The sequence below is a fragment of the Seriola lalandi genome, unplaced genomic scaffold, assembly GCF_002814215.2.
Source record: "Seriola lalandi dorsalis isolate HSWRI2012SDOR001 ecotype SW California unplaced genomic scaffold, Sedor1 jcf7180002054721, whole genome shotgun sequence".
NCBI lineage: Eukaryota > Metazoa > Chordata > Actinopteri > Carangiformes > Carangidae > Seriola > Seriola lalandi.
The window spans coordinates 80003-93393 of record NW_019525274.1 but is presented as its reverse complement, the minus strand read 5'-3'; the positions used below and the strand labels follow the sequence as shown (position 1 = coordinate 93393).

Sequence of the window (13391 nt, the reverse complement as noted above, 5' to 3'; positions counted from 1 at the left end):
TTGGGACTGAACCGGTGTCCCTGGGGGCGGGAGGATGGGGGAGGATGGGGGAGGATGGGGGCCAGTCTGTAACCGTCTGCACCACATCAGTTTGTCATGTGGATCTGTGAGAAGGCAGCGTGCCAAATCATGTTAGACAAAAATAAAAAGCCGTGCAGGAGTCTCATCGAGCCCGACGACCCCCTCCGCCCTCCTCCAACCCTCCTCCTCCTCTCTTTTGGTTTCCCAAATTTTGGCTTCCTGTGATGCTTCAGGGCAGAGAGAGAGAGACAGAGAGAGAGAGAGAGAGAGAGAACGGAACAAACAAAGAGGGAGAAAATGAGGAAGATAAACTGGGAGAGTAATACTGAGAGATAAGGTTGTTTTTCAGAGTCACGATTAAATGGCATGAAAAATTGTGGCATCAAAGGTCATTGTGGGTCATATGTGGAGACGCGACGTGAGACTGGAACCTCTGGGTTTCAGAAGTAAAGAAACCTCAGTGGTTGCAGCCACAGACAAAAAGAGAGTGAAAGAAATAATAAAAGAGTGAGGGAGCGTGGAGCCCGTTGGCGAGGCAGCGGAGCGCTGACTTCTTCTGTTTGTTTATCACCAACTGTCTGCTTGTCGGCTCACTCCTGTTTGAATTCGGGGGGAATTGAACCGACAACTCTCTGGCCCCCCGTCGTTCTACCGTTCTGCACATTTCACATCACATCAATCACTCCTCTCTCTCTTCCTCTCTCAGCGTCGCTCGGCTGCTCCTCTCCATCTTTTAATTCAATCGCAGCGTCACCGGCGGGAGAGTCGTTTCCATGACGCAGGCAAAACTTCAAATATGCAGGAAACCTGGTATTTAAACACACATGCTCCTGACAAATGTCAAGATGGGACATATAAAAATGGACACAGGAATATTCATCGCATCAGGACTAGATAAATGAAGGTGACCAGGTGACGATCAATATATCATTAAAATATCCAATGTTTTCACCTACAATCCTGGTTTCATGCATTTTGACCACGGTAGCTGTTGTACTGTAATAAGCTATGGTGAAGGCCGATAAAATGATAACTCCCTACCTTTAAAGCAGTCGTGAAGTCCTACTGTCTATCTATTCCTCAATTATTTATATTCCTTTAGTTCATAAGGGTCCATAGATCAAAAGACAAAAGAATCAAAAGCGTTTCCCAACTGTTGTGAAGAAGAAGTCGGGAAACTTCTTCTGCTTCACTTCCTCCGACATATTTTTCAAGTTCCAGCCAGGGGGCTTTGGGTATGTTTGTTTCCGTTGGTTTACTGCCTTGTTATGAACTCCTAACCGATGAGTGAGCCAGCCAACCTTTTCTCTGCCTAGAGACAACAACAAAAGACGGTCATTAAAATGGCGTGAACATGAGTCTGCACTTTGCGCTCTCTCCTCTGTCGGCTGCTAAAGGGAGGAGGATTGTACTACTAAACTATATTCTTTTATTACTTTCAGTGTCGTCTTTCTGTCTTCATTTGACTTTGTCACTTCCCCTGTTTGATTTAGTGACTTATTTAAGTTACACTGCACAAGTAAAGAAAAGCAGTTTCATGGCAGATGAATGAATTTCTCTGGGTTTAGTTCAGTTTTTTATTTCTTTCCTCTCGTCTTCTTCAGTCTAAATACACCCCCCTCCATCACTGTTCATTTTCTCTGGACTGTGTTTTTCTTTCATGAATATAAAACAGTTAAACATTTGTCTCAACAGGAGCAGGTTGACTGGCCATGAAATTTTACTGATCGATATTACATGTCATTTCACACATTGATAGTTCCCAGTGTGGTGCTCTCCTTCGACCAAGTCCACATTATTCAGCGTCTCTTCTCGGGTTAAAATGATTCAGATTCTTGTTTCAATATAAAATGTGGACGTCTGCCACTTTCTCCATTACTGTGTGTTTATTCAGCAGGAAAACATGGCCGCCCGGCTTCTTCAGACGACTCAGAAAAAGGAAAATGCAGAACAAAGAGCAGAGACAGAGGAAAGCGACTTCAAAGTGACGACCTCCAGCAGGAGATGAACTAGAATTTAAATGGAAACTGTGGCGTCTGTCCATGTCATGTCTCTCTGTGTAAAAACTCTGATGTATGCATCAGAGTTTGTCTTTGTGTATTGTATCTGTCCACATCAAAGAAAACCATAGATAGATAAATAATGATGAAGGCGGTCTGGTGTTTTGCAGATGTTGTGATTTGGCTACGGGACAGTCCCGTCTGGAGCCGTCCTGTCCTTGTCGAATATTCACAACCGTTTATGAGAAATGCTTTTGATATCTGTGGACCCTTATGAACTAAAGGAATATAAATAATTGAGGAACTATTGATGTTTTATTTCATCACTTGGAGAAAAAAAAGTTATGGAGTGTCGTTCCGGTGATATTCTCATCAAAGTATTGGCAGCAGAGCCAAGGACGTTATTACTGCAGTACGTTGCGTGTGACTTAGTACAATTAACACACACAGTTTTAATGCAGGTGGATGTGAACACACACACACACACATTATAATTAATGAAGCTCTCTGAATTTAACGTACAAAACTTGTAAAACTCAAAAGGCAAAAAAGAAGTTAATAATATTTTTCTAGGACACAGGCAATCTCTATGTATATACAAGTGTGTGTGTGTGTGTGTGTATGTGTGTGTGTGTGTGTATTTATTAATGATAGCCAGCGGTTAAGTTTTACGCTGCATCCAGCTTTTTTTTTCTTCATACTTTTCAGAACAACCGACACTCGGGGCTACACCAAGACGTTCACAGTGCATATCACACACAGCTGAACACACACTATACTACTTAAACACACACCGGGGGGAATCGCCGCTTTACACTCTTTCCTCGTGTTTTCTTATTTCCTAACAGCTGGAGAGGTAGACGCGAGGGAACAAATTAACCAGGAGGGTGAAGTTTTAATTTGAAATTCCTCCTGGACGGAGCGATTGGCACTCCTCACACTCCGCCGCTCAGATTACACTGGAGGACATGTAGGTCAGTGAGTCACGGTTAAAGAGATTTTAGTACAGGGGATAGTTTCTCTTCATATTTTAGTCAATACATGCAGACAACAAAAACACAAATTCATCTTAGATTCAGTTGTTGTTGAAGAAGAAAAGTGGAGAATAAACTGCCAGAGAATATTAACAGAACTGTACTAAATAGGTGATTGGCACAGTGGAGTCCACTTTTATTAAAGGGTCATTTGATCAATTGATTCCCTGATATTAAAGGGTCTTACAGCCTGGTAGAAATATATGTAGAGAAGGATTAAAGGAGTCTAGGTCAAGATTTCTCCAAGGGTCAGAAGATGAATCTCACATGTTGCAAGATGATTAATGGTCTTAAAGGTTCATTTCTTTAGGGGTACGACTCACAGCTCACGGGCATATTCAGCCTACTTTACTTTAAGGGGTCATGTGCCAGAAGTTATGGACAGAGGAAAAAGTAAATTTTAAACAGTAATTTTGATTTATAGCTGTGAATTAAAGGAGCGATATGTACGTTTTCTCCGCCGCCAAATGTGGTTTCTTGTTGAGAGCCGGTCATGACAAGAGTTTCAGCCAGCGTTGTGTTCCCAGTTTTGTTTTTGGGACCCGAGCTAACTGGTTAGCATGCTAACAGTAAAAGAAAAGACATGATAGAAACAAGAGTTAAGGCATGACTGGAGACAACTCCTTCCTGTCTGGTAAGGAAACAGCTGCTAATGCTATTGTTGGCTATGTGCTGAGCTCGTCTCTGTCCGTGGTCCTGGAGTCTCTCGCTGAGCTCGTCTCTGTCCGTGGTCCTGGAGTCTCTCTCGCTGTGGTTGTCTCAGTCCATGGTCCTTGAGTCTGTCGCTGAGCTCATCGCTGTCCGTGGTCCTCTCTGAGATCATCGCTGTCCGTGGTGCTGAAACCTCTTGCTGCTGCATGTGGAGACACATTTTACCCATCCACCCATGCTTGTTTACACAGCTTTACTGTTCCATTTGCTTTCTCTGGAGTGTGTATTGAGAAGAAAATGTATCACTGTGCTTCTTCAGGCGTGAAAAGCTCTCAGACAGCAGAGGTAATTTCCCCCTCCTCCCACACAGCCCTGCACCACTTCACACCCCATTACTTCTCACTGTTTATGTGTCTTAGTTATTAGCTTGTCTGCTGAAGTGCTGTTTAATAATTCCCCGATTTATTTGTTTAGTTGTTTTCATGTTAATTCATGCATTTATTATAATGTGTTTACTCATTTATGTATTTATTCTACATCGCTGTGTTCTGCATGTTTTAATTGAGCTTTTCACTCTTGTGCTTTCAGTGCTTTGAGTTTACACTTGACTTTGTTTGAACGCCTACAGTGTCTCTAAAGCAAAGATGATCCAGGCACTAAAGGTAGCAATAATCTTGCACTAGTGTGAATTTTAAACAATCGACCATCGCGTGCCACTTCACAGAGGCACTTGTGAATCTCGCCTCTTCGCCCTCGTCTCGTTAGAAATGAACAGAGCTGAGGTGACAACGCCCGCTGTGCGTTCCATGCTGTTAGTCTGAGAAAACCTTCATCAGGCCTCCGCACCAAACAGATGACTGGTGAAGTGTCGGTCGTGGCTTCTGTTATTATTGGAATCCTGTGTGATATTTGAGGTCAAAGTTGAGATGTGCTCCAGCTCATTAAAAACTTGGTACAGTTTAATCCTCTCTGCTGAAAGTGCAGAGAAAAAAACACGTTGCTGCTCAGGCCTCGTGGCTGTTAGCTGGATCAGATATGATGAACTCATTTTGTCCTATCATGATGTGCACTGGAACCTGTTCTCCGTGGGTCATCCCGCCACACATACTTCGTAAGAGTTTACAACAAAAAACTGGATATATGGAATTTTACAAATTTCAAAATTACATCCAGCAGTAGAGGACAATGGGACTGAGGACAAGCTCCGAGACGTCACCCACAGGTTTCTGAGGAGCGGTTTTGAAGCTCAGAGTGAGCTGCTCCACCATTGCTATCTTGGCAGTGCCTGACTCTGCCCCTAACTCCCAGCTAATCCAAAAGTGGGCAAACAGGTGGGCCTCAATTACATATAACTTTAGTCCTCAATAAAATGTAAACCGGTGAGTTATATAAACAGGTGTCATGAAGGAGGAAATTAGCTCTAGACACCAAAACTGTTTTTGTACCAGGCTGTAAACATGTTTATTTCTGCTGTAAAGTTGGACATTTTAACATGGGAGTCTATGAGAATAAGTCGGACTCTGCAAATAAATCAGTGGCAGAATAAATAAGAAATCCTTCGTAGACCAAAACATCTTGTTTCAGTTTGTTCTTCATGGTCGACAAGGTTTGCGAAGGTCTTCAGGGATTCAAAGGCTGAACTGGGTTTGTCAGTATCTTGGTTTCTCAAGGTTTTGTTTTTTCTGAGTTGGATTCTGTAGGTTTTCTTTATGTCACTGAATAAAACATTTTAGATGCTCATAGAGGAACAAGCTGTAGTAACTGCATGTGATTTGCATTTGAATAAACCCAGGTGGTCACCTCATACATATAAACACAACAAGCGCAATAAGAATGTGGTTCTTTCAGGCGATGATGCGATGGGATGGAAATGGTGCTTTCTATCAAATAAAGACAGGATCTTAAATCAATCAATTTTGATGTTATTACAATATATGTGAAGTTACTGGATTTTTCTTTTTATCCTTTTGTTATTCCGCCCTCTGATTCGCCACCAACAGCTGTCTCTGTGCAGAGCGTCATGGTTTTACATCCTCACACAACCTGGAGCAAAAAGCAAACCCAGGATTCACAGTTGTAAGGGTCAGTGTAAGTTCATATATCACTTGAAGCTCTCCTCCAGCTGCTTTTCCCTCTGCAGGTTGGAACGGGTGGAATCGACCCCTCAGGTTTGGTTTTCCTTTGTTTTGCCTCCACAGAACCAAACTGTAAATCCTACGAGCTCACCCTCTTCGTCTTCCTCGCTGAGCCCGAGCTGTGACACGTTAATGCCCTGGATGAGTTCAGGTAACGAGTTTCAGCCTTAATGTTCAGTCACAGCTGCGTTTTATTTCAAAACTCTGCAGCAAAATCAATTCACTCCATCAGAATCGTCACAGTCAGTGGATCTGTTACTGCACCGCGGAAACACAGGACGCTACTGTAGCTTGAGTCAATGGTACAAACTTATGGAGGACCAGGAAAACAATTTTAAATATAATAAATATTTTCATAGGCATTGAAAATAGGAATTGTGAAAAGAATTTAATAAATCAATGATTAATCCATCAATAAATACCTAAGATTTAAAACTGGATTTACAAAAACAGCATGAAACACTCATTAAATAAACCATTTATTACCTCTCCATGACAAAACCCATACGATATGACTGGTTAGCTCTCCAGCCAATCAGAGAGCTTGTTACATCCCATGGCCAATTGGGATTGATGAGTCAGGTTTTACCAGCACTAAGTGTCGCAGAGAGACTAAATGACAACGTTAATCGATCTATTTCTAAATGGTTTAAAACTGATTTTGTAAATCCATTTTTAAATCTGAAGTGTTTATTGATGGTTTAATCGTTTGATTACATTTTATAAAATGGGAACACATACCTGGATTCCCTCTTCAATTTCCTCTCTCCAGCTGCTTTTCCTTTTCCTATTGGCTAATCAATTAGCTTAGTCATTTAGCCTCTCCATTTCACCTTTACGTGACACTCAGGCCAGGTGTGTGTTCTCTTTTCAAATAGTTAAAATTCTATTATCTATTTATGAATTAATAAATGTATTGTAAATGGTTTATTTAATGAGTGTTTTATGCTGTTTTTATAAATGCATAGTTAAATTATTAAAGTATTTAATGATGGAATTATCCTTTACTTTTAAATTATTTTATAATTCCTATTTTTAATGCTTATTAAAATATGAAATTAAGGGAATTCTTTATTACTTTTCCTGTGAAACTCCTGGTCCTCTGTACAAATTCACCTTGGGACTGACCTGAGTGAACAGCAACAGAGCGTTTATCATTGTTATCAGATAAAGATGGAAAAGAAGGGGTTAATGTGTGCACATCATACAGACACCAACATGCCTCTGGGAATTCTTCTTTTGTGTTTCTTCTCTGTCCTCAGTCACAAATCTATTTATACGATCACGAGTTTCACGTTTGGTTTCTCCTTTAAGACGTGTGAATGTCAAACTCATGAACATGTCTGTCGCTCTCCCACACAGCAGCAGACAAACCGCACACATCACACAGAGAGCAGCATATAACAGCTGACAGATGTTTGAGTCATCAGTGCTGACGACCTACAGAGGGCACACACACACACACACACACACACACACACACACACACACACACACACACACACACACACACACACAGAAACAAATAGATACACAAACAGGCTGTCTTGGGATGTCGGGGGCATTTCCCTGCTGTAATGACTCTGAGAGCATTGAATTAGAAACAGCACAGCATGTGTGTGTGTGTGTGTGTGTGTGTGTGTGTGTGTGTGTGTGTGTGTGTGTGTGTGTGTGTGTGTGTGTAAACATACCCACAGCCAGGTTAGCGATGAAGAAGTTGGTGACGGTGCGGAGCGTCTTGAAGCGGTAGATGACGTAGATAACCAGCGAATTACCCAGAACCCCCAGCACAATGATGGTGCTGTAGGCCAGGATCAACACCACCTGCGAACAAACAAACAGCAGCAGCTGTAAACATCTGGCAGACACTGTTATCTGCAGCTGCCTCCACTAGAAGCTCAGAGGAGCTGCCTTGCAGGATGTATGAGCTGACTCTCCAGGAAATACTGACACAAGTATTGATGATGCAGAGGCTCTGATCACGGCCACTGAAGGTCATGTGTGCACCTGTATGTTTCCTCTCTGTCTCCACCTGTACAGCTGTTGCCGGGTGACTTTTCATCAAGTGACAGAATCAGGTCAAAATTTCAATTCTTTTGTTTGTGAACAAAAACTTATAAAAATAATGACATTCCCATCAGCCTCAGACAACGATTGACTGTATATAGAGATGGACAAGTAAGTGGATAAGTTTGGTTTTAATCAATCAATGACAGCTGTGATTTATTCAGGATTGGGTCAGGCACGGGTCCTAGTCGTAGTTTTGAAAAGACTTTTATTGTGAAAGAGTGTGAGGGAAATATTGATTATCACTGAGAAGGTACAGTCAAGGAGACTTAATTAACTTTTCCTTCTTAGACCTGTGCAATCAATTTGAGATATTGACATGAGTTTTTATTACTTTGCTGAAGTGCCAGACTTTGAAGGTATCATACTTTTATTATAAAAGAGAGTCTAATATATATATATATATATATATATATAACTCTACCTGTACACTCAGCAGTCTGATGGGGTCCTCTGGAAAATTCACTCCCTCGAACACCAGCGTCGGCAGCGCTGGGGGGACAGCGCCGCCATTCGGGTCGTAGTCATGGTAGCTGAGGTCGTCGCCAGGCGGGGGCAGGAGGCGGAGCTGGTCCTGTGTGTCGTTGACTGCGCTAACGGCCTCCATGTTCGATCACACGTGTTCAGCTGGCAGCGGCATTTTACAAACACTCTCACTCTCACACACACACACACACACACACACACACACACACACACACACACACACACACACACAGCCTGCGGGATGACAGAGGAACAGATAGACAAAGGTAAATAACAGGTGAGACATAGAGAAACGTTGCCCCATTTCTTTGCCACCAGGGGGCAGAATAACAGACAGTTGAACACCTTGAGTTTTTGTGTTTAATATTAGCTAACAGTCGTTCATGTGCTGTCTAACATACATGCTCCTTTTAGCTTAGCTTAGCTTTAGCTGATGAAACGTTGCGCTCTCTTCTCCGGCCGGCTATAACTAAATTTGTTTTATTTTCCCACACAGGAGAAGATTTAAAAAACTATGAACCATGTCACTTGTTTCAGAACTTTATTAAACCTGTCTGGGACAAACAGCAGGCAAATAGAAGTAATGGGACTAAAGCACGTCCATACGGCTGTGAAGATGCACAACATGTGGTGAAGTTGTTATTCTCTCTACGATTCTTTCACCCACAGCAGCAGCGTGTTCCTGATGCTACGCTCTGAGCTGGCGAGCACGAGGTCGACGTATACAACAAAAACCCTGTGGTCCATGTTGTATGTTCCAGCTGTTTTACTGAAGAGAAAGAAATACAAAGAAGTGGCTAAACACAATAAATGTGTGAAACGAAGCATAATGAGCGGGGTCAGACACTGGTGGAGCCTCCAGGCTCCGCTGCTGCACTTCAACTCACAAGGACACACAACTCCTACTAAATAATAACCAATGAGAAGTGGGAGCTGACTGATGTCATTATATACTATAACCTTCTCCTCAGCATGTCTTTTACCTCCTCTTTCATTGGTCTTTTTCAGAACCACCTAAAACACTTTATGTTTAACGGCAGAGGGTTTTTGTTGCAGTAATCAGGTCACTCCATCAGAAATAGAAATCTACTCGTTTTACTGGGTTATCCTTAAATCCCTTAACCTGGAAAGTAACCTGGATTATGAGTTTAAAAAGAAGACAGATCAGATTATTTCCAAAAGAAAATCATCAGATAATCTGTAGTACATGTAAACACGCCAAATAACACTGGACAACATGTCTCTGGCAAATAAAGGAGCTATTATTTTCAAGGTTTAGCGATTTGAGGAATTTTTCCTGGTTTTCCTCTTTATTATTATTATTATTATTATTATTTAACTTATATAATGTAAATTCCAGTCTTGTATTCGTTCTCTGCTTAACAGAGTTTGTGATTACGGTTTACAATATATAAATATATACTGTATACATATGTATATAAAAAGACATTGCAGCTGATCAATGTCTAATTAAATCTGTCCAGTTTCCCATGTCATTAAAAGTCTTTAAGGTAATGACCTCGACGTGATGATGTGATCTGCTCTATAGTTTACCAGGAGACTCAGAAAACTCTAGTCACCATCTTAAAAAGCGGTGTTTTATCAAGGTGCCCTGAAGGTGCGCAGTATATGGTTGAGCCTGGTGAAGCAGAGCAGCAGATGGTGGTTGTACTGGGCAGATCCCAGTGGCCTCGTTCCTTCAGGGCTGCAAATACTCAGAAAGAAAGAAACTCAGAAAAAGAAGTTTGCAAGTTTCCCCGGGCGAAGTGAAAGTCTGAGATTGAGCAGAATTAAGAGTTTCTCAGCTGCCAAAACGATTCCTGTACTTTCTGTCTTTTTAATCATTGTGACCATAAACTGTTCACCACACCAGCAGAAAGAAACTTTCATCTAATCAAGAAGAAAAACCCAAAACAACAACAAATAGATAAAGTAGTTTCAGGAACGGTCTGATACAGAAGTAGTCGTTCATCATCAAGGTTCATTTAAAAAAAAAAGTGACAACGAAATTAAATTTTCTTCCAGAACAAAATGACCTATTAGTTTCTTGTTTTTTTTGTTTTTGTAGTTTTGCTTCCGAGTTTTTACCAAGGAATCTGAAACTACTCAGTCTGAGTAAACTTTGCTCTTGACAGAACATTTACACCAGATCAGTTTTATACACATTCAGTTTGGGACCAGGTTTTTATATCTTGATGGGAAGCGACAACAGGAAGTGTGATGTAACTACCTCGTGGTGACTCGACACCTGAAAGTGACCCGACAGTGACCGGCAGAGTCAGTCATACAGCTTATTTTCCCCCCAGTGGCCAACTGTGGTACTACAACTAAAATCCTCTGTGGCCACAAAAGCAAAGACTGACATTATGAATGAGATTTCTGTAATATTGGAAAACCCGTTTCTGCTATGAATCAACAAACTATCCTTCCCTGCAGAGAGATCAGCTGCCATCAATCCCACCTTGTTTCCAAAGATGGTTATAAGAACTGATTTCTGTCGACATGGAAATATGAACAATATCTTGATTTTGCTTGTGACTATAAACAAAGGGGGGTTTTTCTTTGTTGCTATTTTTCTTCATTTTTTCCTTTATTTTATGCACATGTATTTTTTATTCATTTATTCTTACTTGTGATAACAATGCTTTGATGTTACTTTTGTGGTGAAATTTAAAATACACATCTAACTGCAAACTCTCAGTATTATGCCTTTTCTGTATTTGTGTTTGTAAAACTTCCCCTGCCTCGTGTTGTGTTGTGGACAAGGATCAAACTTTGTGTTATGTCCTTCAACAATTCATTGCGAGGCAACAACATAACCTTCATGCAGGAACAACGCATCGCTCCCACATAACGCAGTAATAATGCAAAAATATTACATACAATACACTTCTCATAAAATATTTTCTTCAAGGAAAAAATGACCATATACAAAGAGGCATGTGTAAGCCCACACAGCTGCTACCATCAAAATACAAAGCTTAATATAAAACCAAGAACACGGTCTCACAAAAGTGCACTCAAGCCAAACATGTCTGATGCCACAAACACAGCTCTTCAAACTTCTCTTCTAACCAGCAGCTTCTCAAAAAGCTCCAAAACATACAAATATTGACACATCACATGTTTAGATGAAGGGAAAAGTGAAGCCCGAAAATAAGTGAACTAGTGACTAGCGAGAGTGCAACTGTGCATCAAATAAAACAATTGCTTTACTTCCTCTTAAAACACAAAACATAACAACAATTTTAAAAGCAGATAGGAAAGAAAGTAAGAAAGTAGGAAATATTACATTAAAAAGGTATAAACCTGCACCCTTCACAATAAAAGCCTTAGCTAAATCCTGCACCCTTCACAATAAAAGCCTCAGCTAAATCCACGTAAGATCTTATAGGAATGTAAAATGTCATAGTGACTGAAGTCAGTGTGAACACAGTGTCCAGTTTTCACAGTACGTCCATAGTTCCAGCTGATCGTCGACACTCGCACTTGAACTCTGTGATTCACAGGTGGGAGAACGTCACACCAGCTGTGTCATAGCTTCTTCACACACACACACACACACACACACACACACACACACACAGCTGTGGCCTCTCCGTTTCACAGCTCTGCGATGTAAGCCAGTCATCCGGCCTCAGGGGATATTTCAACACTAACACACTAAGATATTAGCACAGGAATACTGACACAGAAACACACTCTCTCCCACACACACTCTCACAAACAATCCAAACACAACTGCAACCTTTCAGTACCATAAACTCACGTAGGAATGAACACACACTCACACACACACGAACACACTCCAGTGCGCTGATTCACTGAGCAAGTTGCCTGAGGGCGTTCAGCTCCCTCCCGCTCGGCGCTGACAGGATCAGTGATGGTGCCAACTCGAGCTCGCCAAGAGAAACCGACACAGCGAGACGGTGTGTTGCAAACCCACCTTCCAAAAAAGGTCTGAGGTTTTAACACCGCACCATCTTTCCCACCGTCACCTCTCTATAAACAGAGAGGTGACGGGTGAGGAAGAGGACGGTCTCAGACTCGTTCTGCTCGTCATTTTATGTTTTCAATTTACATCACCAACAATTTTTCACTCAAAGAGAAAAAACCTCTTCAACATGACATTAAAACATGTTGTCAAGTAGTTTGTCTGACATTTGAAGGAATCACTTTGCGCTCTGGGAAATTGCAGGGGGGCATTTTTCACTATTACCTGACATTTCACAGATTAAACAATGAATAAGAAATATAACGGAAAATTGGGGGAAATTATTAGTGGCAGTCGTAATAATTTTTCCTCGACTACTTCTCTGCCACTTGAAGACGGCTGCAGGCTGAACCATATTTGTTAAGAATAAATATTTAATAAGTTTGTATATATACGACATATACGACTATTATATATTTATATATCTTTCATATATGGAAAATCAATATACATGTATGTACCTATGTTACATTTGGAGTAAACTGAAATTCATAGTATATGATCCGGATCCGACCCCAGATTAAATGGATTCGTCCCTGGCCCATCCCCCATCCCTCCACCAGCGTCGGCGCAAATTGGTTCAGCTCTTTTTTGTGAAATCCTGCTGACAAACATGACCTTCTCGACAGAGGTCATAAAAGTCACGCTGAGCGAATACGGGCGAACTTTGCTCCATGTCTGTCGCCGGACCAAACAAATGCTGATCTTTGTTTAAAGCTAACGGCAACGTAGCTGAGTCAAACTGCGATATTTCATGTAACAACAATGAAAACAAAGGGGTTAACTCAAGTTTATGAGTTGGACGACGGAGAAGTAAGAGCACTGATTGGATGAGTGAGACAGGAAGAGATGAAAACTCCAAAGCTTATCACTTTACTTCAGTAAAATCCTTATGAATCTACCAATCGATCACACATCGGTTAGCATTAGCTGATATTAATCAATGGTCTCCACATTTGACGTTCAGAAAAACACATATCATAAATTAGGTGCAGCAAATATA

The 13391-nt window shown here is 41.2% G+C and overlaps 1 protein-coding gene across 1 annotated transcript in view; it reads right to left on the bottom strand.

Moving 5' to 3' along the window:
- npy2rl (neuropeptide Y receptor Y2, like) overlaps positions 1 to 8618 on the bottom strand; it is an 18177-nt gene extending 9559 nt beyond the window's left edge. Inside the window, exons 1-2 of the mRNA XM_023424146.2 lie at positions 8333 to 8618; positions 7533 to 7665 (exon numbers count right to left, since the gene is read on the bottom strand). Of these exons, the coding sequence (XP_023279914.1) occupies positions 7533 to 7665; positions 8333 to 8515 (316 nt within the window). The 5' untranslated portion in view covers positions 8516 to 8618. The remainder of the gene's footprint in view (positions 1 to 7532; positions 7666 to 8332) is intronic.
- Between the last annotated feature and the right edge of the window lie 4773 nt (positions 8619 to 13391).